General features: G+C 42.3%; 1 protein-coding gene across 2 annotated transcripts in view; it reads right to left on the bottom strand.

Moving 5' to 3' along the window:
* Positions 1-26,420, bottom strand: part of ANTXR2 (ANTXR cell adhesion molecule 2) — a 208,188-nt gene that overhangs the window by 129,991 nt on the left and 51,777 nt on the right. For both annotated transcript variants that reach the window (XM_066574248.1, XM_066574247.1), the window contains exons 6-8: positions 15,997-16,104; positions 15,825-15,893; positions 13,606-13,686 (exon numbers count right to left, since the gene is read on the bottom strand). In XM_066574248.1, coding sequence (XP_066430345.1) covers positions 13,606-13,686; positions 15,825-15,893; positions 15,997-16,104 — 258 coding nt within the window. The remainder of the gene's footprint in view (positions 1-13,605; positions 13,687-15,824; positions 15,894-15,996; positions 16,105-26,420) is intronic.

Here is a 26,420-nt window from a genome sequence, read left to right on the forward strand (position 1 = left end):
CAACTACCCTGTTTCCCTGAAAATAAGACATACCCTGAATATAAGACCTAGCATGATTTTCCTGAATTTTTGAGGATGCAAAATTATCTTTCAGGCTTTTTGAGGATTCTTGAAATATAAGCCCTACTCCAAAATTAAGCCCTGCTAACAGTTAATTAAAAAAATCAATTTAAATAGTGTCCAGGCAGCTATACATGTAAAAAAGTTAAACTTTTTTGAACAAAAATTAATATAAGACACTGTCTTATTTTCAGGGAAACACGGTAGCTGCTTTTAAGATCCCAGTACTCCCTTGCCTACAGGGCTTTATTCAACTACAAGGTTGCACATATGGTATATTGTCCACGATTAAAGGACTCTTCAGACTAAAAGGAGCATATCTAATAATGGCATTGTACTAGTGAAAAGCAGTATAATATTCTTTTATTTTGGGGAAACCTAGATAATAAATTTACACCCTTGCTTTTATGAGTGATCATTATCAGTAATTGTATACTAAGGGACCTCTAAAATATACAATTACGCCTTAAAATACACAATTGCATACCGTACATCCTAATTAGGGTGCAGTCACACTAGTGATTATTTAGCACATTTATATGTGCGCTAAAAAAAAAAATCGCACATCACACATGTTAAAAATCGAGTGACTGAAGCAAAACAAACAAGGCACATGAAACTCGCACATAATAGTGCGATTGGTATCCCCTGCTGCGGCTGTGACAGCTGCAACAGGGGTTTATTGGATGTGATACCCCTGGGTGCCACAGCCTCCAGGTGCTTCACCTTGTTGTCAATGAAGCCGGGGTCAGCAGCGTGGTGCCCATTGAAAAAAAAATCGGGAGTAGATCGCGCTTCCCTGACACAGGTGTGACAGCTGCGACAGTTACGGCAGGGGATTCCTTCAATCCCCGGGAAACAGAATATGAATAAAGACAGACAGAGACGGGGAGAAGAGCAGGACAGCGCTTCTAGGTGAGTTAATTTTTTTTTTAAAAACAGCTAGGGATGATTTTTGGGGTAGGGCTTATATTTCAAGACCCTCTTTCCCTGAAAATCATCGCTGCAGGGGTTGCCTTCATCCCATTGCTGTCAATGGGGCGGCAGCAGCGCCGGCCCCATTGACAGCATTTGGATATCATTGCGGACCTCTGCCACAGCTGTGACAGGGGATTCTTTTGTCCTTGCTGCAGTCCCCTCATCGCTGAACACTGTTACAGTGCTGTCACAGTGTTCAGTGATGAGGGGACTCCCACGGGGATTAACAGACTTCACATGATGTCTTTATACGCAGCACGGACCTTACCGGCATGCATTATAGGCACGCATGTCCTATCTTTTGCAGGTGTGAGTATTTTGCGCTTCTAAAAGATAGACATGTGAACACTTCATTGGAAAGCAATGGTTCTAATAGACGTATGTATGAGTGCTTGAAGTTACCAGCCCAAGTCTAAGGTTGCAATATATGCAGTAGTGAAGCGCAGGCATAGGGCCAGGTTCACACTTTAAGACCTCGGCTCAGCCAATCAGAGCCGACGCTCAATGAACCAATCACAGCCTTTCAACGCGACGCTGTGATTGGTTCATTGAGCCCCGGCTCTGATTGGCTGAGCAGCGGCCCTCGAGAACCAATCAGAGCAATAGCTTGCAGGAGGCAGGGTTTACAAACCCTGTTACCAGCAAGTGATGTTCTGTCAGTACTGAGGCCTGCACGGAAGCCTGCTGGAGTGGCTGAGGCCAGCGGGAGGGACTCGGAGATCGCCTGCTAGGTGAGTATTGCTTTTTGTTTGCATGTAGTGTAGCTACAACTTAGTTTTGGGGTAGGGCTTATATTTCATGCCCCCTCCCCTCCTCCCAAAAATCAGGATAGGCCTTATTATTGAGGTAGGTCTTATTTTATTTTCAGGGAAACACGGTATGTATCTTCCACTATGCATACTGTATTCATTTGTAATTGACATAATAGGGCTCTATGCATTTCTAATTTCTCTAATAATATCTATTAAATCATATTATATAAATGTATGTAACATTTTACAGGATTATTACAAATGATCCTCCCACTGTGAAACACTTATAACTCGTGTAATTTTCAAAAAACTGCTAATAAAATCATCATGACAGATAATTATTAGTGATGAGCGAGCATCATTAAGGGCAATTGCTTGAGCAAGCATTGACCTTAGTGAGTACCTGCCCGCTCGAGACAAAAGGTTTGGGTGCCGGCGGCAGGCAGGGAGCTGCGGGGGAGAGCAGGGAGGGACGGAGGGGAGATCTCTCTCTCCCTCTCTCCTCCCCCCCCCCCTCTCATCCCTGCTGACTGACGCTACTCACCGCTCACCCGCGCCGACACCCGAACCTTTTCTCTCGAGCGGGCAGGTACTCGCTAAGGGCAATGCTCGCTTGAGCAATTGCTCTTAGCGAGTGTACTCGCTCCTGTCTAATCATTATTTGTCTTTTTAAATCCGTTTCTGTTGAGTTATTCCAAGGAACCTACAATGCGATTTCTCACCCAAAATAAATAAGAGCTGGAGAGTGTTCGGGTGGCAGAAAAACTGCATTGGAAAGGGTTAACCCTTTCCATTCCACTGTCTGACGTCTAAAGACATTCTGAGTGAAGGCTGTACAGCTCTGATGTCGGAAGACGTCCTGCAGAGTATTCTTATTGTAGATTACTGGCCGCTCTGTTGTCAGGGGCCTCTCCAGTATGTCCCACACCGCAGTACTGGCTCTAGCCAGCAGATGGCGCCATTGTATAACGGCAGAAAGAGAAAGCCCCCTAGAAAACCCTGAATCCAAAATTGGATTGCAAATGGTTAATCGAATGGAAATAAAAAGGATACAAGGTTGTTTTTCAGATAGATAGATACTCTCTACCATGGCTTATTGACATTGAGTTGGATGGAGAAGTGGACAATCAAAGCAATATCACAGGTATGGGGATCTACATGGAGTTTTGTGATATCTCAATCTTCGTAGACTTTTTTTTAGCCTCTAAGCGTTCTCTATATTACAGTTCTAATTATAATTTTGATATCATACCAGAGACAACCACAAATCCTTCTTCTATCAGCGCAGCCTTCTCCACACCCTACTGTGTGATCCAACCAACCCCAGTGTGGTAGCTAACACAATATAAGTATAGAGTGCACAACTTTCCTGACAAGCGAGTAATGCTGATCCATCAGCAAACATCTCTCAGTGGTGAAGAGCTTAAAAAGGAAATAGAACAGACCACAACAGAATTTAATGTAAGCCTCAGGCAGGAAAGACATCTAAGCCTTCTGCAAAAATGCATCTCACGGCCATCAAATGTAACATAATTGACAGGTGATATAGACAGAGAAAGTGAAGAGAATCCACCTCTGAAATACATGGTGTTCCTCAAAGTAAACATGTTCTGTATTCTAAGAACACATCTCCCCCAATCCATCTCTGCCGCAGGGGCTCAACACAGGAAGTCCATAATAGTCTGAGCAACTATTACTAAAATGAAATGAACCTTTTCGTTACACATTTTGGATACATGATTTTCTAATATCACAACAATAATGCTCATAAAAAGGATTGATTGTGGAACACGCAATGATACCTTCCCATGCAGAAAAATAATGGAGCTCAGCCTCACACCATTTGGAATCCATCAGGCAGTTTATTTATTGGCACTAAAAGTATTTTATTATCCTTCCTGCAGAGCCACAGCCTGATGTCTGCTTCCATATTAAATATGGATACCGCCTCTTATTGGAACAAATTCGTCATCCGTGACTATACGCAATGACTTCACCGACCGACTTAATATGACTAAACTAAGTACTACCTCAATACTTACTGACGCACAATAGTTCTTCCCCAAACATACATCCACATATCCCATCACTTCTGCCTATGCAGAGTTGTGAGGACTTATTCTGTTTTTCAACTAGAACAAAAATGAAACCAGAAGTGTCGGATCCAGCTTCTGCAAGACCTGAATGGCTCCAGACGGACCCCATTAACTATAATAGGGTCCGTCTGAATTCCATTATGCCGTCTGGAATTTTCCAGGATGATATAGCACTGCATGCAGTGCTACTTAGTCCTGAATTTTAATGGAAATCTGCAATGAAGGTTCCAAACAGAACATCTGATGCAGGTGTGAATGAGCTCTAAGGGAGTGTTTTTTTTAAAGAAATTAATCATTGATCTACTAAGGGTGGACAAAAATCTGGAAACACCGTACGAAATGCATGCGTAAAGATACATGGGATTATAAATCATATTTTGGTAAGACATGTAGTACTAGAGACTGACTTTAAGTGGAGGTAATATGACACAAATGCTGCAGGGCAGATGTGAACATCTGCCTGAGCAACAAAGTTCCATTGGTCAGTAGTTTGAGTCACTCAGCTGCTGTTACCAGCTGGCTCCCAAAATCACCCAAAGCAGAGCAAGAGGTTAAGTAAATAAAAATTTGACAGGAAAGCTCTCAGCCAAGCAGGGGTCAAAACGACCCCTAGATTCCAGAGTGGGGCCGTCCTAATTGGACGATCACCCTGATTGCAGGCAGGACTCGCTGGGGTTTGAAGTATCTTGTCAGACCAGGGACTCGTGAGACAATGAGGACCCTTGTCGTGGGCTCATGAGCTTAAATATCTTGGCCAAAATAAGAACTTATATCTTGTATATACTTTAGCTATTCCATCTGCTTATGCATGGTGTGCATTACACTTAGGTCAAATGTGACTCTATTGTATTGATTTTTACTGATATCAAAATCCATGGAGCGCTACTATTTTTTACTCACTTTGATCTGTTGATATATGAGGGGGTGTACAGAGCGCAGTGTCAGATATCAGGAGCAAAAAATTATGATTCTACTGCTAGACTGGGTGCAGGAACAGATTCCACAGGTGAAATAAGTAATATATAGGGCCACAAAAGGGACACAAGTGTTACTACGGTATTACTAAATGGGGTTACAGAGGAGGCATATGGGACACTATTACTATTTAGGGCACATAGGGTGCTCTATTACTATTAAGGCACAAAGGGGGCACTATTACTGATTAGGGCAATGATAGAGGCTCTATTACTTTATGACGGTGCACAGAAGGCACTATTACTAAATGGGGCTATAGAGGAGGCATATGGGACACTGTTACTATTTAGGGCACATAGGGTGCACTATTGCTAGTAAGGTACAAAGGGGGCACTTATACTGATTAGGGCAGTTATAGGGGTTTTATTACTTTATGATGGTGCACAGGTGGCATTATTACTTTGTAGGGGCACTGTTGCTTTAAGGGGGCACACAGAGGGCAATAGTATGATGGAGGACACTGCGCATGACATTAAGGTAGCAGCATGATGGAAAGAGTGTATAAAGATGATTCGTGTCTGGAAGAAGTATTCATAGTCTTTGAAAACTAACTATATATATATAGGGGAAAATGATTGCCAGCCTCTCCATCTGGGAGATGGCGCACTAGACGTGAAGATAGATGCTCCAGAGACAGTACTTTCTTTAAAACTGGCACCTGCCAGCCTTTATTTTACAGCACACAGCACGGCATAAACAGCATATCACATAGTCCATATAATGTTCTGGGTTCACCCCCCTGTGGGTGGTGAACCATCATTACCGTGCCTGTACTCCTCTGTCAGACGTGTGACTGTCCCAGACCTGGCCCACACCGAACCTCACTGGCCCAAATGGGACCTCAGGCTTTCAGCCCTTCTAGCTCCACTGAGCTATAACTTCCTCTACCGAGTGTGGCAGGAACTAAGACATTTATATTGCATCCAGCCACACCCAGATGTTAACTCTTTCTGCAGTCCAGAACGCCTGTCTGTAGCCCTCTGCAGGCCATGCTGTTTATTGCACTCCCAATATATATATATATATATATATATATATATATAGTATATATACACACACACATACTGGGGGTGCTGAATTCTGAGTCTTATTACAGGGCATTGTGAATTCTGTGTATGTCCCTCATCTTTATGTCTAAAAACATTTTGTGGAAATCGACTTGGTGTAGAAGAGACGTGCTATCTCACTATTATCATATGATTTCAGTATAAGTAACAAATCATATTTCGAAGTGTGCTTGCTCTGATAGTATACTGGAGTCTGTAGTCCATATTAGAAGCATCAAACCTCTCCATGACTAGGCTGGTTTTGATCTTGCTCACATTACCTGAATTTCAGTTTTCTTTATAGATAGAACTACATGATATCCAGATATCCAAGCAGTAGACCATAAGTCATTCCTTTATATCACTCCCTTCAGGATCCACACTTGAATTTGGTACAACAGAAATGGAAAAGAAAAACAGCACTCACACAGTAATTGGTACACAAGACCCCTGGATCCTACGGACCCTGCATGGGAAGTGGCCCACTGTTACAGTACTTTAAAAGAAAGATAATCTAGCGCTTTCTATTTGTACATAGGAGAAGGCAGTAATCATTCTTCCTCACGGCTCACAATAACCGGAGGACTGCAAATCAGTGAAGGAATTTCCAGAAATCAATGAAGAAGTTGTCCACAACTACAGTAGCCCCTCCACACTCTTCAATGTAGTACTTGCAAACCAAGAAAGCATATACTGTTCTGATAAAGCGGCCCCTGCTGTATATGATTGCCCCCATTGCATATCAGCGAAAAGCAAAAGCTATTTCACTGCAGGCTAGGTAATAGTTAACTTCCAGCAAAGCAAGAGAATGCTATATGGAATGTAATAAATGCAATATACTATGTACAGAATCCCCTTCTTCATAATGAATGCATTAGAAATATGTTTGCCTCTTTCCAGTTGATAAAAAAAGAAGTAGCTGGTTACTTTGAAGTGATGCCAAACATCTGCACGCTGAACATGTGCCACGCCAACACTCTATCACAGCTCGAATCCCAGCGATGACACAACCTAAAGAGGAGGGCTGAAGGAAGAGGGACTATGAAATCGAGGAAAACATTCAGGTCCCTTTGTTTGAATATACTGCACAACAGTCCGGCTCCATATCTATTCAAGGAAATGTTACCTACTACTCTAAAGTGATACAACGGGTGAAAGTGGCGTAGAAACGGTCACTATCTGATAGCAGCACACGGTAGTTGTCCGATTGGTACATATGAGGAGCACGATCGGTACTGTCAGTAAAGGGGTTGTCTGGTTTAAAGGGGTTGTCCCGCGCCGAAACGTTTTTTTTTTTTTTTTCAATAGGCCCCCCGTTCGGCGCGAGACAAACCCAATGCATGTGTTAAAAAAAAAAAACGTTTAGTACTTACCCGAATCCCCGCGCTGCGGCGACTTCTTCCTTACCTTACTAAGATGGCCGCCGGGATCTTCACCCACGATGCACCGCGGGTCTTCTCCCATGGTGCACCGTGGGCTCTGTACGGTCCATTGCCGATTCCAGCCTCCTGATTGGCTGGAATCGGCACACGTGACGGGGCGGAGCTACGAGGATCAGCTCTCCGGCACGAGCGGCCCCATTCACCAGGGAGAAGACCGGACTGCGCAAGCGCGTCTAATCGGGCGATTAGACGCTGAAATTAGACGGCACCATGGAGACGAGGACGCCAGCAACGGAACAGGTAAGTGAATAACTTCTGTATGGCTCATAATTAATGCACGATGTACATTACAAAGTGCATTAATATGGCCATACAGAAGTGTATAGACCCACTTGCTTTCGCGGGACAACCCCTTTAAGTAACCTATTTTTGTAAAAGGGTCCCACAACAATAAGCTGATCACTGGGTCTCTCTCGGAAGAGAAGTATTGCAAAGTTCTTATTAACCCCTTAACTACTTATGATGTACATGGGCATCATAAGCAACGTGCTGGGTATGAAACCGGCTCAGAAATGCAGCCCACTTCATATGTGGAGGTTGCTAGCCATGTTAAAGAACTAACACCCATACTCAACCACTAAGATTAGAGAGAATTCCCAATGCAGCCTTTCCTTCACTTAGATGCAGGGATGCTCCCTCCATTGCCTCTCTGCAACACAATCGTGGGATGCTGATGGGTTGCCATGCCAGTGATGGCCTTTATTTCAGCTTATTAAGAAGCTAACATTGAAAAGTACAATGGACCATAATACATAAAAATGGACAGAAGTATTGCAGTGCATTGTACAATCAATCGTGTGACTGCATGTTCAATTCTCGTAGTGGACCTTAAAAAAAAAGTACTTTAAAATTTGTTTCAAAAATTTTTTAAAAATATATTAAAAAAAAGAATAATTAAGTTAAAACATTCCCCCTTTCTCATTTTTCATACAAAAAAATCTAAACATTAAAAAAATAAACAAAATTGGTATTGCCAGACTCATAAAAGTCTAAACTATTAAAATACGGCATATTTATCTCACATTTTAAAAATGCAGGGATGAAAAAATGAAGAACCGAAAAATGGTTGGCACTCAAGGAATTAAAATCGGTGGACGGTCTTCCTGAGAATTGTATTGTCCGTACATAGGAGTCAAATTCCACCAAGCCCGATCATCGTATAATATATTACAAAGTTACACAATAGTCTTTTATACTTTTTGTAAAAATTGCTCATGATCTCCAACTACTCAACAGCCCTCTCAGGTGAGGCTCACACAGGTACATACAACCTCAACTGATTGTCGGTCTGTGTATCTCAACAATGAAGGTTCTCATTCAATGGCAAGAAGATGAGATCTTGAAAACCTCGAGGTATTGATAAATAAGGCTAAATTCACATGGGCAAGCGTGATATCCCTACGGAAGCAGGGTGCTTTTGTGTCAAAAACGCCTTGTATCACTTCAGGAAAGTAGCGATCCTCCCGCGTGGATTTCAGTCACTCCGGAGGATCGGCAACTGTTTCCCATTGTTTACAATGGGAAATGTCACATTGCACTCATGTGCACATCACACGCCGTGCTATGCTTTTTCCGGCCCTATTGAAAACAATGGGTGAGGCGTCCCAAAGATAGGACATGGTGTGATTTTTGAAAAAAAAAAAAAACGCTCATATATATGACCCTATTTAAAAGAATTGTGTTCATATCCGTGTGAGATATGAAGGCTCCTTTCAGCCTTCCTTTTTGCAAGCTAAACATTCCCAGATCCTTTAACTGTTCCTCATAGGACATGATCTGACATGATTTGCCAGTAGAGAAGGCTGAGAGGAGACTTAATAGCGGTCTGCAAATATCTGAAGGGCTGTCACAGTGCAGAGGGATCAGCCCTATTCTCATCTGCACAAGGAAAGACTAGAAGCAATGGGATGAAACTGAAAGGGAGGAGACACAGATTAGATATTAGACAGTGAGGGGGATCAATGAGTGGAACAGGTTACCACAGGAGGTGGTGAGTTCTTCTCAAATGCAAGTGCTCAAGAAGAGGCTGGACAGACAACTACCTGGGATGATTTAGTGATTCTGCACTGATCAGGGGGTTGGACCCGATGACCCTGGAGGTCCCTTCCAACTCTACCATTCTATGATACAAATATATTGTATCTTCTGTTATATCACTATAATGAAAGTGGTGACATGTTACAATGTTGTATATCTTAATTTGCATGTAAAGTCTCTCTGACATCATAGAGTTTCTACTCGCTAGTAAAAATATATTATTTTATACAGTATATCCTTTATTTTTAGCATAACGGATTGAGAATAATCATGTATTGTGTAGCACCTGTTCCGCATGTACTTTCATGTGCGGCTCTCTCACAACCTAACGGTTCTACACATTTTTCAGTTCTACATTGGCAGTGTACCAACCCATTCTTGTGGGAATTTCCCTTACATTCTGAGAAGCTTGTAAGGCTGCAATTATCTAAGGATACTTGGCAGCAAAAAAAACCTATCTGACCAGGGAGGGCATGCCAGAATTGGATGTGAACATCAAATAACTGCATCACATCCAGTACTTGGCGATGGTCTTCAGGTGGATATACGATGCTGCTGCTAAGCCTATACGGCTTCTGCGATAGTTTATAGTAAGTATTTTCTTCATGTCTTGGAAGGATTACAGTGGTTAGTTTTCATATAAGTCAGGCAGGTAGGAACTATTAGGGGTTGATCCAGGGAACAGTCTGATTGCCATTAGGGAGTCGGGAAGGAATTTTTTCCCCAAAAGGGCTAATTGGCTTCTGCCCTTGGGGTTTTTTGCCTTCCTCTGGATCAACACAGGAGGATTGACTGGCTGGACTAGATGGACATTGTCTTCATTCAGCCTTACATACTATGTTACTATGTTACATTGTGCATGCATTACAACTGCCCAAAAAGTATACCAAGTATCCTAAAGGCCTTCTACACACGGGCGGATTTGCATTGCAAAATCTGGAGCAGGATTCCATCTCTGGATTCTGCAGCAAGTCAGGCCCATGGCATGCTATGAGAATACGTGATTTCCTGCCCACGAGCGGAAAACGATAGCGATTTGATTAAATTGCAGCATGCAGCGACTTTGTGCGCGCTAAGCATGGCTGGCTTTCATTGAAGTCAATGGAAGCTGTCCGTCCCGTGGCCATTCTGCAATCATCATTGCAGAATGGTCACGGAAGCCGTGTCATTGCCATAGCGATGTCCTTGGTATGCGCATGCGCCCAGGCGCTCCGGCCGGCACATTCGCAGCAGAGAAGAAGACCGGCGGAAAGTAAGCTGGGGTCACTGGCTGGGCAATGGGTCTAACTCCGCTGCGGGCATCCCGCATGAGGGGTCCAACCCACTCGTGTGCAGGCGGCCTAGCGGTTCACATGCCAGTCTTAGTAAACTATGCACCGGTGTATTAAGGGGCTTGCACCACTTAGGACTCATGCACACAACCGTATTTTCATTGTGTATTACGCGGGTGAAGTATGGCGGCATGGCACTCGGTGAATGGAGTCAATGAAAGTGCACATTTGAACCCGTAGAAATGAATGGGTTATATTCCCTGCGTATTGCATACACTAATTTCTCGTGCATGATACGTTGCTCATGTGAATCCAGTCTAAAGGACATTTCACACGGGCAGCATGAGAGAATCTCACGGGAGTTCGGTGCCTTGTGAGACTCACAAAATTCACGCGGATATGTCCTATCTCTTCACGTTGTGCTTCGCTTATTGTCTTTAATGGAACAGTAAAACACATTACACAGCGGTGTGATGCGAGGCTTCCCATTGAAAACAATGGGGGACAAGTGCCGATCCTCTAACGCACCCGAAAACTTCCCCTGGAGGATCGCTACGGAATGCAGAAAAATTCTGCCCGCGTGAAATGTCCCGAACACATTTGTTGCATCTGGCATCACCTCCATGCGCCAGATAGAAATCTACGTCCGCTCTGGGTTGGTGGAGGGTTCGCCATAATGTACACCAGTGTCTGGTTACATTATAGGAAAGGCGATGGGCTGCACATATGTATGCAGAGAATATTGCTAGATTGATTTATTTGCTGATGTAAATTGGATTAAACATGGAATTTAGTCCAAGTGGTTCTATTCTCTGTGCTAAACTTGTGCAAAACTGTGCACAAATACAGCCATGGGGGGTAAGCCCTTAGGTCACACATGCGTTCCTGAGCAGGTAAGTGTCCGTTTTCTGCGCTGCCAGTCTCGTTCACATTGGTGTAGGACACACCCACGCCACATTTGAATAGACGGACCAGCCTAATTAGTCGCCAGTGTTAGTAATTACCCCCATAGACTCCTAGGCGCTTCAGGTCCACAAATGCAGGCGAAAAAAGAGCCGACGGCGAAAATGCACACAGAAAATCGACCAACGTGGGTGAACCCATTGAAATCTATGGGTTTTAATAGTTGCGGTTCCCGAGCGGAAAAACGTGCGCTAAAGCACTTGTGTGAAGGAGGCCTAACATCAGTGTCACTCATCAGTAAGTGCATCCACCTGTACTGGAATAACTCCAACTTGCTACAAACTCCATGGTGAGGAATTAGGCTGCTCTTACACAAGTGTCTCTAAAAGCACGGCATTTTTAAACACGGAGTTTTACAGCATTTTCAAACGCATTCAGTACCATTTTTAAACACACCCCATCATTGTAGTGGGTGATGAGGAGCGTTAAAAATAGCTGAAATGCTCTAAAGTAGAGCAGACAGCGTTCAAAAATCGTGGTGTCTGAGAAACCCCATTGAAATCAATGGAGGCCTTTTCCAGCCTTTAGCAGATGGGCGTGCTTTAGTCGAGATATGCGGCCGTGAAAATCACGGACGCATAATGGGTCAAAACTAAACTATTGATTTCAATGGTTTGTTTCCACTAGTGGGATTCTCGCCAGTTAGTAGTACGTCCCAGAAAAGATAGGACTTGCCCTTTCTTTCTTGCACCTATCTTCCCGCTTTTTCTTTTCAAACTCGCGTGCAACAGCATGGAGTCTAAGCGGTCCGAGAAAGAAAAAAACTGGTTCATGCGCGAATACGCTTTGTAGTGACAAGTATAGTTGTGCATACGCCGATCTGCTTAAGCCCTGAATGTGATTGTTTACAGGGGTGTAGCTAAAGGCTCATGGGCCCGGGTGCAAAAGTTTATCTTGGGGTCCACCAACTTAAGAGCTAAGTTCCGCCCCGTCCACTTAGTGCACTGCTCCCAGCTTTTGTATTTGAATCACTTTTCTAATGGGTGTTTAACCCTTTAAGGACGCAGGCCTATTTTTTTTCATTTTCGTTTTTAACTCCCAACTTTAAAAAAAAAAAATCACAACTTTTATTTATCCATATTTACTGCAGGGGCTTGTTGTTTTTTGTGCAACAAGTTATATTTTTCAGTAGTACTATTTAATGTGCTTTTTATTACATTTTTTCTTGGAGATGGGGGTGACCAAAAAAAGGCACAATTAATACATGGTGTATTTTTTTTAGAACAACATTCACCGTTTGGGGTAAATAATGCGTTACTTAGATAGATCGGACGTTTGTGGACACTGTGATATGTTTTTGTTTTTTTATACGTATGGGAAAAGTTTTTATTTTTTATTTTATTGCCTTTTATTTTTGAAAATAATGAATTCATAAAATAAGTACATAATTAATCGCCTATCAAGTTACACAGGCATGGCAATCTGCAAAGGCACACGTGGGGGCTTAAAAGAAGGCCCCCGCCCGCTGTCATCAAAACTAACGGCAGCATTTAGAGGGTTAACAGCTATGATCAGCGGGAGTGCTGATCGCAGCTGTTATAGGCAGATGTCAGCTGTAAGAAACAGCCAGCATCTGCACTGTAAGGAGCGGGATTGACCCCAGATCCCCCTCTATTCTATACAAACCCCGAACCTCCATCATGTAACTGTACATCACAGAGTGTTAAAGGGTTAACATCTGCAAAAATGAAAGTAGTGCATACTGTGTTTTCAAAATATGAACATCGTATTCGCCTCTGTACATAAACCTATAGATCAGCATTAGCGCCGAAACACGGACAGAAGAAAATGGGTGGAATACTGATAATAAATACGCTAATGTGAAAGCAGCCTAAGTGAGAAGTGAAGCCGGAATGTTCTGGCGTTCTATTCTTGAAGGGATAAATCTGACAAGGCCGCAGTTATTAAATGTTCACTTATGCTGCAAATACTAACTTAGAACATTCAGAAATTTACAACCAGTCCATTTCCATTGTGGTACTTACTGAATTAATGATCCCTCCCAACGCTTTAAATCCACCTTCAACAGCAAACACATGTTCTTCTGAGTCAGCAATTTTTATCAGCTTTAGGAAATAAATGGAAAGTATTTAGAAAGCAAATACCGTTAGATGGATAAGCGTTACGTCAATTTAACGGAGGCTGGGTGAAGCGCATTTCTAGATTATAAGCAAAAAGGTTATTCTAATTCGGCGACATCGGTAGGATGTTATCATTCTCCGACTTTACTCTTCTGCTGAGTCCAATACATCGGATGATGGGAACAATACAAACTATTGCAATGGAACAATAAGTTACAAAAATAGATACAAAATGAAATAATAGGGATGGCTGACTCATCTCTCACATGGAAGACATCGCAGGGAGTTTATACACACCAGGAAATATATATGGTTATTACAGATGATCTTCCCAATGTGAAACACTCATAACTCACGTTTAGGGACAGTCAGATGCATAAATTTGACATCAATGAAAAGAGAAACTCAAAAAGTTTTGTTCACGGCATCAAAAATGTTATCCACATCGGAGGTGATCAATCTGGCCTCTTTGTTACTTGACACACATGGAGCCTGTAGTCAAGCAGCTGCCATACATGTTGTAAGTATCACGACTGACTGATGCAATGGCTTCTGGGATGTGTACTAAGAGATCTTACATGGTGGGTGGTAAGAGGGGTGTGTAGACTCTAACACTCCTCCAGAGAAAAACATCACAAGTTGTAAGGTGGAGTCCAAGGAAGAAGCTCAGTATCATCACCACCTCAACAGCCCATATCTTTGGTGGTCAACTATTGAGCTCACTTCTGACTTCATTGGGAAAATGGGGGGCCCTGTCCTGTTGGAATTTAAAACCTGAGATTTCCTGTTCCAACTGAAGCAGACACAGTATCTCTAGCGTCCAGGTCCGAAATCCACAAGATTGTCTCATCGTGGAAAAAGAAGAGGCCGGATACTTTCCTGCAGGTCATAGCACCAAACACATTCACCTTGGGGAAGGCGCCCGTACGCTCCATGTAAGCAGATGGGTTTTCCCTCCCTCACATCTTGACATTACGTTTGGTAACTGTGTCTAAAAGATGGAAGGCGGCTTCATCACTAAACACCAAAGATTCCATTAGAGTTTGCATACTGTAATAGAAAGAACATCGCCTCGCTTTGTTGTTCAGTTTCAGGGCCGGTAACAATTGCAATCGTAGGGATAATTTCACAAACATTTGCACAGAATCTCCTGAACAGCTGACTGGGGGATGTCCAATTCTCAACTCGCTCTGGTGGTGGATTTCTGAGGACTTCATGTGAAACCTTCATGGACACGCTTCACTATTTCCACATTTTCTGATAGACGGAGGCGTGATTTTTGCTTGCATATGTAACCATTTTCCCTAAAATCAGAGTACCCCTTAAGAATTCTGCACCCACTGGGTGGAGCTTCATAAAACTTTGTTCCTAAATGACATTGCACACTAATAACAGACTGGTTGATGTTAAGCTCAAGAACACTAAACACTCATCTGTCTTTGTTGGAAGCCATTTTGTCCCAAAGCCCCCCTAGCAATGACTTTAGCAGAATAAAACTTTTTGGGCTTCATTTAGCAAAACTGTCTAATAGTAAGGCAGTCCTTGTTGCTCAGAGCAACCAATCACAGCGAAGCGTTCATTTTACCTCTGCAGCTTGAGAAATGAAAGCCATGCTGTGATTGGTTGCTATGGGTAATAAGGATGCTAGTCTTTAGAATGGAAACTTGGAGTATTTATTAATTGTCTCTGAAATATGACTGGGACTAGGTTGTGGGCCGAAAGGCAGGAGAGACTATGGGGCTCATTTCTCAAAATTTTCTAACAGGAGAATCGTCCTTGCTTAAAGCAACCAATTGCAGTGCAGCTTTCATTTTTTCATGGCAATTCAAAAAGTTGGTTGCTAGTTTTGGTAAATGAGGTCCACTGTCTCCTTTTAGGTGATTTAAAAAAAAAAAACATATGTTAAATAAATGCAGCACAAAAAAATCCTGGTCCTCTGAAAACAACGAGAAGCATTGACTTCCATGAAGAAAACCTCCATATGGATGACACCCAATAGGTATTGGCAGTTAATGGAGGCTTTCTGGCTCCAGCCATTGTACAGTGCTACACAGGCTCCATGCACATGCAGAGACCCAACTATTTTGAGTTGAACTTGAGTTGAATGCTCATTTCATATTCACCTGTTCATATTTGAAATCCAGAACTCCAACACAGTAGACCCTCGCTCCCATGGCTCGAGCTTTATCAGCCTGAGAAAAAATAAAGAAAATGTACAATGCAACTGCAATTTAGGCAAAATTGTTAATATATACCAGTCCCAAAGACCGATAAAGGATAGAGAACAATACTCACCTCTTTTACCGTCAACACAGGAATTTGGTCGGCCAGCTTGCCATCAGTAAGGGCAATAATTATAGTAGCCGTACTTTTTCCTCCTGCCATCTCTATCTGCTCATTTGCCTACAAAGAAAGAAAAATCATGTTCAATTGATGTTTTCATGTGAAATTATAACTTTTTGTATAGCATTTCTGCATGGAATTTAGTGTTCTTGCTGCCAAAGGAACAACGGGTTCTCATATGTTTAACTTTGATGACATCAGACATGTCATAAAAGATGGTTTAGTACGGATCCAGCATCTAGTCTCCAGACTCAACAGAGATTTGGCTGGGCATACAACATGGTCCCTCTACATTCAAACATATGGGAGTTATGAAACTCCAATAGGGAATCTTCTCAACATATGTACAACAGAAGTGTAAAAACATTCTTAATCATTTTTAATATCTGTCTTCTGTACTTAGCTATGATTGCTTGAAGTTACATGTTCAAAGCCTGATATTGCTTTATTAAGAGATTCTGATGACAACATGTCCTCTTCTGATTCACCAGATGTCGTTGTTGAGACCTTATGTGGATTCAACTCACTAATTACAACAGAGTTTACATATTATCCAGTTTTAATGCCAATGTTATACTGTATGTCCATATATGTGGTTACTTCAATGTATTTGGTGATTTGGATCCTTACGAGGTCTTCATGATATCATTGTGCCTAACAGAAATCAAAGGATTTGTCATTAGAATCTGGCAGTAGGACATCTCAAACCTGGAGTTGTCTCAGTGACTTTTTTAAACCATAACGGCAAGGTGTTGTACAACTGCTTCACATTTTTACTACAAACTGAAGGGCGTTTTGAGTTGCTCGAGTTGATTGGTGAGACCACTACTTCTCCTGAAGCACTAGAGTAGTAGAGATGGCTTTTTGCAAGCTTATTTTCTATCATGGATGATATTGATAAACTTGAGTACAATGGACAGTATCTTCAAGCTTATACTTATCAGAAAAAGTTTCATTTAGATTAGGGAAGTTTTTTAGAGTTGAGGACCGTATATTTCAAGCCATTTTCTAATAAAGTTATCATTACTTTGTAGGCTGTTTAATGATTTTAATTGCATTCTCTAGTCCAGGGGTGAATCATAGAATAGAATCATAGAATGGTAGAGTTGGAAGGGACCTCCAGGGTCATCGGGTCCAACCCCCTGCTCAGTGCAGGATTCACTAAATCATCCCAGACAGATGTCTGTCAAGCCTCTGTTTAAAGACTTACATTGATGGAGAACAACATATGGCCCACAATGCCATTCTGCACAGCCCCAGCCATCTGGACATGGAAATATCTATGCGTGGCAGCTGACATGCAGTTTCTATTTCAGGGTGAAGAGGAGTGGCACATAGCAGGGCAATAGGAACAGACAAGTATTAAGGATGTACTGTGGAGCCATGTCTAGGTCTACATTGTAGTTCAAGTACATATGAATTACTAGGCCATTGCCTCAACATCCATTTTCTTCAATGGAGAGAGCCACATCCATTGTCTAGGGTGGGAGTCTTGGAAATGGAACTTACTTTGAGTTATTATGCAATATGTTTAGGATCTTCCATCAATGTCATAGATGGGAATACCCAAATACCCTAATGGGCCCTGGTAGTGATTCAGTATGGCAAGGTGGCTGTCAGACCAGAAAAAGTTGTGCAGTCCTGCTGTAGTCCAATATTATTAGGAAATCTGTTCTAATGTAAATATGAAGGTGACCCCATTCTCCAAATAAATGGGAGTCCTGGAAGTGGAACTTACTTTGATTTATTGTAGGATATACTATAAATGGGAATACCCTTACAGCCCTTGGAAGTGGTTCAGTTTGGCAATGTGATCATTGGACCAAAAAAAGTTGTGCAGTCCTGCTTTAGTCCAATGTTATTAGGAAATCAGCTCTAATGTAAGAAGGTCTCTGTAGATGTTTTTTGCTACCTTTTCAAGTTAATGCAAATATGTTACTTTCATAAAACATGATGCCAGATATAAGCAGATCAGTCGTGACCACTTGAGCAGCATATATAAAATGCTGCATTACTTGAGGACCAAATTAAGAAATTGGTAACCATGTTCAAACTTGGGAAAAATAAAGGGAAGCAAACTCTAAATGATAACAGACTGTCAACTGGGGAAGAAGCATAGTCTGTGGTCTGTTCATAAGTGAATAAGGAATGACGTCGTCCCCAGATGCCGTTCAGCTATATTTAGCATTTCACAAAAGAAATGAAAGCCACATGACTCGCTGCTACATTTGCTGAATCACAGATCCAGAGAAGTCTGAACTACTTTGTCTTAAATTGCATTAAAGTGTATTACATAAAACAACATTATCCACCCTAATATTTAAAGGGTTGCTCCAAATCTAATAGAATTCACCGAAGAAGAATCTATTAAAACTTACTAACTTTATTGAAAAATTTTTTTTAAAAATGAGTGGACAGAAGAAAACATATAACAAAACTTAGGAGTCTTGGGAGTTATGATTTATGATAAGAATATCCCTTGGCTCCAAAAGTAAAAAAAATAAACCCGTTCACAAATGGCCACACTGACCAATGGAAGCTGAGTATCAAACTTGTAATGACTTGTAACCGGTAATTTAGAGTGGTCATAGGCTGGGAAGGCATCGCCTTTTTACGTTTCCCAGGAAGTCACCCCTATTTCGGGACTTCCGGGTAAGCCCAATTATTCCAGGGAGTCATACAGTGGTGTATTTCATGTGCTAAATTGGCACAAGATTACACCTCTTTATGAAAGTTATTAATCCCCATTCATAAGTCTCCTATGGGGAAGCGAGTTGTAAGTGTTAGTCCTTGACACCTTGTAATTAAATACTGAGGAGCCAAGCAGTCAGGGGTATCATGACAAGGATGGTGGATGAATGCCCCTGATTATTACCAGATCCTAGAAGGAACCCCCCATCTTGAGGGAACACATAAAGGAGAGAAGGGTGTTAAATCGAGGTGAAAGCCACAGATGTGGGTGTGGGAAGCAACACCTTTAAGATATGTAAATTATTTCTCCCACCATTATAATACTATGTATGATCTGTGAAATTATGCCTTGCAGGGCTCAGCACACAAAGGGTTAAACGATCTCCAAAGATAAAAAAGAAAAAAAATATTCAAGATGGTGGAGTTCGGCCAATTGATAAAAAGCGCCGTCTCCTGGGTAAACGGATAAAAAAAAAAACTCCTCTTTTCTCCAAGATAATAGAGAGATGAAAGGAAGGGGTTAATTGATAAGGCAATGGACCCCGCAGCAAGCAACATACATGTCCCTAATTACAGTTCCATGTTTAATATTTTAATTAACCATTTTAGGATGCTTTTCAGGTAAGGGCTTATATTTTTAAGCCCTTACCGAAAATTCATCCCGCGCTTGCCGGCAGCCCATTGCTTTCAATGGAGCCGGCTGTATTGCCAGCTCCATTGAATTCAATGGGCTAACATCGTTCTTCTCTGCCACAACTGTTACAGCTATGGCAGAGGAGAACGATCTTAATGCTGACAGTGCGGGGGGGGGGGGGTCTCACTCTTGCCACTGTTGTGGCTTAATAGTGAGACCTCGGAACCCGAAATGCAGCCCTGCATGTTGCTCCTCGCCTGCCCTATCCATTTCTGTGTTTTTTACATGACTTTGGTGATTTGCTAAGATTTTCACAAATGAAAACCTTAGCGGAGCACCAGTCATATACAAAAATGCTCGAGTCACCCATTAACTTCAATGGGGTTCGTTACTCAAAATGAACTCTCGAGCATCACTGAAAGTTCGACTCGAGTAATGAGCACTTGAGCATTTTGGTGCTCGCTCATCTCTAGTGGTAACCAAACACATTGAATCTTCCCTTTGGATTAAACATCACATATGTGGTATGCCCCTCATGACTAAACAAACCCTATTGGGCAAGAATGATTTCACATCTGCGTTGGAACCCCCAGTTGGAGGTTCCATTGCAGATCCAGCTGAAAATAACAGAAGAAAAAGCGGAAACCGAACAGACCTCATAATTGGGTCTGTTTGGCCATGGGGATTCCCCTTTCCTGCTCCCCAAATGGAGCAGGAAAACAGAACCACGAAACAGATGTGAAACCACCTAAAGTGGATCAAGTTGTTTCCAACCAGTTTTCTGGATCTCAACCCTTCCCTATTCCTATGTGATAAGTGATATACCGGAGCCATCACCTGTTTCCCTCCCTGCCCATATCTTTGAGCACAAGGAGTCCCAGCTCACCATTCAATATTCTCAATGAACATTTTCTAAATGAACACTTACGTGTCTGGTTGAGAGAAGTGCTTACAAACTGCACATAAGGACTCTTAAACTATAGTACCTTTTTGTATTACACAATAAAACAGAAGAGCTTGGAAGCATTACTTGAGTGTTTCTCAGTGTTTTCTTCTCCAATGCATTGAAAAATAATTGTGCATACCTTATTCATAAGGCTACGACACCACTTGACTATCATCCGAATTAAGTGATTACTTTAACACGCTGTCCTAATATTATAATAGGAATAACTGAGGATATAAACTTTTTTCAGTAAATGTAAATACATAAATGAGACAACCCCTTTAACTTTCGAGTACCAGTTAATAATTTTATAACTTTGTACTTATCTTTTACTTATTTCATAGTAGCCCTGAGTTACAGATTGAATTATAGTTCAATCTAAGCACCACTTTCGAGCCTTTAGAAGGGTTGTCACGTCTTCCTACAAGAACAGAAGTGAAGTTCAAAAAGGGACAGAAAACTTTTTTGGGTTATAACATGGTTGCATTAAATGGGCTCTGTCCTACACACTACAGGGCATCAGAAAGATATCCTTTGAGTTTGAGGACCTTTCAGAAAATTGGTCCCAGTCATTCTCAAGAAAAGCAGATGAACGTAGACACTAAATATCTACTTATAAGAGAAAACTTGCATGGACTGTATTTTCACAGAGGACTGCAAGAAAGATCAATATGTTCTACAAAAACAAATACTTTATGTTAAAATGGGCTAACTCATTCCGTATGTTGCGATGTGTTCTGGATCTCACATGGGAAGATTACAAAAGAGCAATCCAGACTTTGCCAAAAGATGAATATATTATTACATTAATTCTAGAGATGAGCGAGCACCAAAATGCTCGGATGCTCGTTACTCGGGACGAAATTATCGCGATGCTCCAGGGTTCGTTTCGAGTAACGAACCCCATTGAAGTCAATGGGCGACCCGAGCATTTTTGTATTTCGCCGATGCTCGCTAAGGTTTTCATTTGTGAAAATCGGGGCAATTCAAGAAAGTGATGGGAACGACACAGCAACGGATAGGGCAGGCGAGGGGCTACATGTTGGGCTGCATCTCAAGTTCACAGGTCCCACTATTAAGCCACAATAGCGGCAAGAGTGGGCCCCCCCCACCCCCGCACTGTCAGCATAAAGATCGTTCTCCTCTGCCACAGCAGTAACAGCTGTGGCAGAGAAGAACGATGTTAGCCCATTGAATTCAATGGAGCCGGCAATACAGCAGGTTCCACTGAAAGCAATGGGCTGCCGGCGATCGCAGGATGAATTGTCGGGAAGGGCTTAAATATAGAAGCCCTTCCCTGCAATTCATCTAGAAATGTGTAAAAATAAAAAAAAATATACTGTATATACCAGCGTATAAGGCGACGGGGCGTATAAGATGACCCCCCCCAACTGTCACCTTATACGCTGGGAATACAGCAGAGCAAAAAATAAAAATCATTACTCACTTCCCCCGGTGTTCTGCGGCGCTGCTGCAGGATGTCGCTCCCTCCTGGTCCCCGGCAGAGCATTGCTTTCTGGACGCAGGGCTTGAAATCCCCGCCTCCAGAAAACACACGTGCCTTCAGCCAATCACAGCCAATGACAATGATGTCATTGAATGGCTGTGATTGGCTGACGGCGTGTGTTAGCTAATCACAGTAGCTTTCTGGAGGCGGGGATTTCAAGCCCTGCGTCCAGAAAGCAATGCTCTGCCAGGGACCAGGAGGGAGCGACAGCCTGCAGCAGCGCCGCAGAACGCCGGGGGAAGTGAGTAATGATTTTTATTCTTTGCTCCACTGTATTCCCGGCATATAAGGTGACAGTTGGGGGGGTCGTCTTATACGCCCCGTCGGCTTATACGCCGGTATATACTTACCTTGTCCTGGCAGACGGAGTTCAGTGCAGCCGGCCTACAGTGGGTGCGAAGGGGGTGTGAGTCAGACCTGCCCCCTGATTGGCTCAGCGCTGAGTCTGACTCACACCCCCTTCACACCCACTGCCGGCCGCCGCGGCTGAACTCCGTCTGCCAGGACAAGGTAAGTATATATATATATATATATATATATATATTTTTTTTTTTTTATTGTAACACATTTCTGGATGAATTACAGGGAAGGGCTTATATATTTAAGCCCTTCCCGACAATTCATCCTGCGCACGCCGGCAGCCCATTGCTTTCAGTGGAACCTGCTGTATTGCCGGCTCCATTGAATTCAATGGGCAAACATCGTTCTTCTCTGCCACAGCTGTTACAGCTGTGGCAGAGAAGAATGATTTGTCTTCTATATGTTCTCAATGGGGTCGGCGCTGCTGCCGCCGGCCCCATTGAGCGCATATAGAGAAGAGAACAGGAATCGCAGATCGCAGATAGGTGCGATCTGCGATTTCTATGGCCTAAGAAGGACCGTTGGGGTTCTTGAAGCCTAAAATCACTCCTAACGCTCTCCCTATAGCAGCTCCGGCATCAACAGCACTTTCCCTGAACTATGTCAGAACGCATCTGTGGCGAGCCGCCGGAGGGGCAGATTTTAATACTCGGGTGACACCTGATCTCGCCAGCCACTCACTGCAGGGGGGTGGTATAGGGCTGGAACATCGCAGGGGGAAGTTGTAATGCCTTCCCTGTCTTTCTATTGGCCAGAAAAGCACGCTACCGTCTCAGAGATGAAAGTGAAAGTAACCCGAACATCGTGTGGTACTCGTCTCTAGTAACGAGCATCTCGAACACGCTAATATTCGAACGAGTATCAAGCTTGGACGAGTATGTTCGCTCATCTCTAATTGATTCTCTCTCTAAATTTTCAAATGGAGAACATTGGGAAATGCGTGATCCAAAGTTGTTCTAGTTGAGTGTTCCTCGAAGAAGCTCTTATCAGAGCAGCGTCAAGGAATCCATGCAGAGCATCTCCTAGCTCTACAACACAATGAAAAAAATTCTAGATGGATATCGTAAAATTGCTTCATTCCTTGAAAGAAGAAGCAATAAAAGATGCATATTTTCGCAACCGTATGTTTTTGGGTCGCAGTAGCTTTCTTAGGAAAGCTGTGTAGTCGCAGGAAATGTGTTTATTTTAAGTCATAGACTTTCTTATTTCAATGGCGCCCTATATCTTTATCAGTGAGGTCATAGCTCATGCAGCAAACATTTGACAGAAAGTTATAATTTTAAAACCCTAGTTGGAAAATTGCCTTTTTATCAACAATCAATGCAAAACCCCATATGGGTGATACGCTCTCACAGAACCCCAGTTGGACCACTGATGCACGAACTACAGAATAAGGCAATCGATGGGGTTTGTAATTGACTCTCTACCAATGTGCCTCCATATTGTGGCCTCAGCTGCCATCAGAGTATTCACCAGCAATAAGAACAAGAAGGTTTTTGGTGCTACTTATACTACGGTGACGTTGATGGAAAGTTTTCATATAACACAATAATATAGCATGAATAATCATGAATAAGACACAATGTTCTTGTGACTGAAATGATGACATGGAGTCAAAAAAGTTGCACTGTATTAGAAAAACATGACTTCTAGAAAGCTGCACCAAGGGTAGTGACTGCTATTGAAACTCTGCTTCACTGAACTGAATAGGGCTGAGCTGCATTACCACACACAACCTCTGGACAGATGTGGCACTGTTTTTAGAAGAGAGAAGCCATGTTTTTATATTGTATCCATTGGCTCACTAATTCTATCAATCAATCTGCAGAGGTGACGTTTATTGTCGCCCTGAACCCATCAAATATTGATGACATACATCCAAGGGAATAGGGCAATACTGGACTAAGTCCATGGACAAGAGCTGCCTTCATTATAGTAATCTGGTCAAAAACTTTACACAACCTATTTTCAAACAAATTCCCAAAATTAGACAACAATTTGTCTCTGCCTGCAGTTACCAATATTGGGAGCATAGAGGCGTACTTGTTTATTGGGTTCGGTGAGGCTCCATGCATCAGGCTCCAGTAAGCTCCCACATTAGCAACTATGTACTGTATGTAGCAAACTATTTCCAATTTTGCATGTTTCCTCAGATTTAGTATGAATGGGTCAGTGCATATATAATTGGACAAAAGGGCTGAAAAACTCACATGCAGTGGAGGAGATAAAAAGACCCCTAAATTGGAGGATTTACTAGTGAAATGCCCATTCTGATTGGCTGGATTGTCCAGCCAATCACAGGTGCCGCCAATCGGCACTGTCTGAGACACTGTATGTTGAATATGGGTTCATGTTGCAATAGTCCAGGAACAACCACTATACTACATGTACTGCAAAATAATGTAATCCAAAGCCATTGTAACTTTAGGCACCACTGTATTCATGTGACCAAGTAAAACATCATACAATTAACTCCTTGATGCTTTTAGACATGCATACACACAGTGGGTACCAGTAGTCTCTGACAGCTGACACCCTCCAGCAACAGTCAGGATCAGTGCTGATCATGGCTGTTAACCCTTTAAATGCAGTTGTTAATTCTGACAGTGGCATTTACATTCCTGATAGACACTCTGGGTCCTGATTGGCCCCTCCTGGGATGAGATAGTGTTGTTTCGTTCTCATGGCAGTCTAGGGCCTTCTGAAGGTCCCCAGGGCTGCCATGTTTTCTGCCTAACAGGACAGACTAGAATGAAGGCAGAAGTACTGCAGTGGATATAAAAAGTCTACATACCCCTGTTTAAATGCCAGGTTTTTGTCAACAAAGATGAATCATTTCAGATGTATTTCTATCTTCAATGGGACTCATTTTCTGTACAATTCCATTGAAAAGACAGCTGAAATTATTTAGGGGGGAATAATAAAAATAGGAAACTAAAATAATGTGGTTGCATAAGTGTGAACATCTTCGTATATTTGGGGGTGTGGCTGTGTTCAGAATCAGCCAATCACATTTAAATTTATAATAAATAGTAGTCAACCCTTTGCTGCCATTATTTACAGGGATTCTTCGTTCCCTCATATAAAGTTCGGCTGTTCTAGAAGGATTTTCTTGACACTTTCTTAGTTAGTCCATAAAGATCTTACAGAAGGTCAAAGGGATCTAATTGTTGGAAGGTGTCATTCAGGAGAAGGGGGCCAAAACATCTCCAAGACATTACATGTACCATGGGGCACAGTGATGACATCATTGAGAAGTGGATTAAAATTGGCAGAACAGTGACATTACCAAGAACTCGATGCCCCTCAAAAATTCATTAAAAGACCAGAAGAACACTGGTCCAGGAGGTGGCCAAGAGGCCGACAGCAACAATAAAGGAGCTGCAGGAGTTTCTGGCAAGTACTGGTTGAGTAGTCATGTGACAACCATCTCCTGTATTCTTCATATGTCTGGGCTGTGGGGTGGGGAGGAAAAACGGACGTCTTTTCTGACAAGACAAAACATGGCATTTTAACAGGGGTGTGTAGACTTTTTATAGCCACAGTAGATGGTATTAAGCAAATGCGAAAAAATGACTGTATGGGGAAAAAAGTAAAAATAAGTGAAATATAAAGTTTATTATTATAAAAAATAAAGAATACTAAACATTAAAAAAAACTCACCTTTCCCATACTCATAATAAAAAAAACACAAGACATATTTGGTATCGCTGCATCAATAAAGTCCAATTAATTAAAATATTGGATTATTTATCCTGCATGTTGAATGTCGGCAGAAAAAAAAAAATACATGTTTGCTGTGCTTTGATCGCCCTTTCTCCAAGAAATAATGTGATAAAAAGCAACCATAACCATAAGGTCATATGTATTCCAAAGCGATACGATTAGGCCCAATGTCCATGTGCGGAATTTAATAATAAAGTCTGCACGTGTCTCCCGCGTCGGAGATCCTCAGCTCCAGAAGCCAATAGGAATGTATTAGCATCCGCAGGGCAAATAAATGCTTGTGGATGTGATTTTTTTCCCCTGCGTGCGGATCATACGTGCGGGAATAAATCGCAGCATGCTCCATTTTCCTGCGGATCTCCTGCACTGACGGCTTCCATTGAAGTCAATGAAAACTGTCCAGATCCGCGGCACACCGGCAGCTGTCGTTGTGCTGTGCCACGTATCCGCGGGAGAGCAGGAGATTTTTAAAAATGTGCTGAGCACATCCGCCGTGCAGAAAAAAAAAGATC

The sequence above is a fragment of the Eleutherodactylus coqui genome, chromosome 7, assembly GCF_035609145.1.
Source record: "Eleutherodactylus coqui strain aEleCoq1 chromosome 7, aEleCoq1.hap1, whole genome shotgun sequence".
Classification (NCBI taxonomy): domain Eukaryota; kingdom Metazoa; phylum Chordata; class Amphibia; order Anura; family Eleutherodactylidae; genus Eleutherodactylus; species Eleutherodactylus coqui.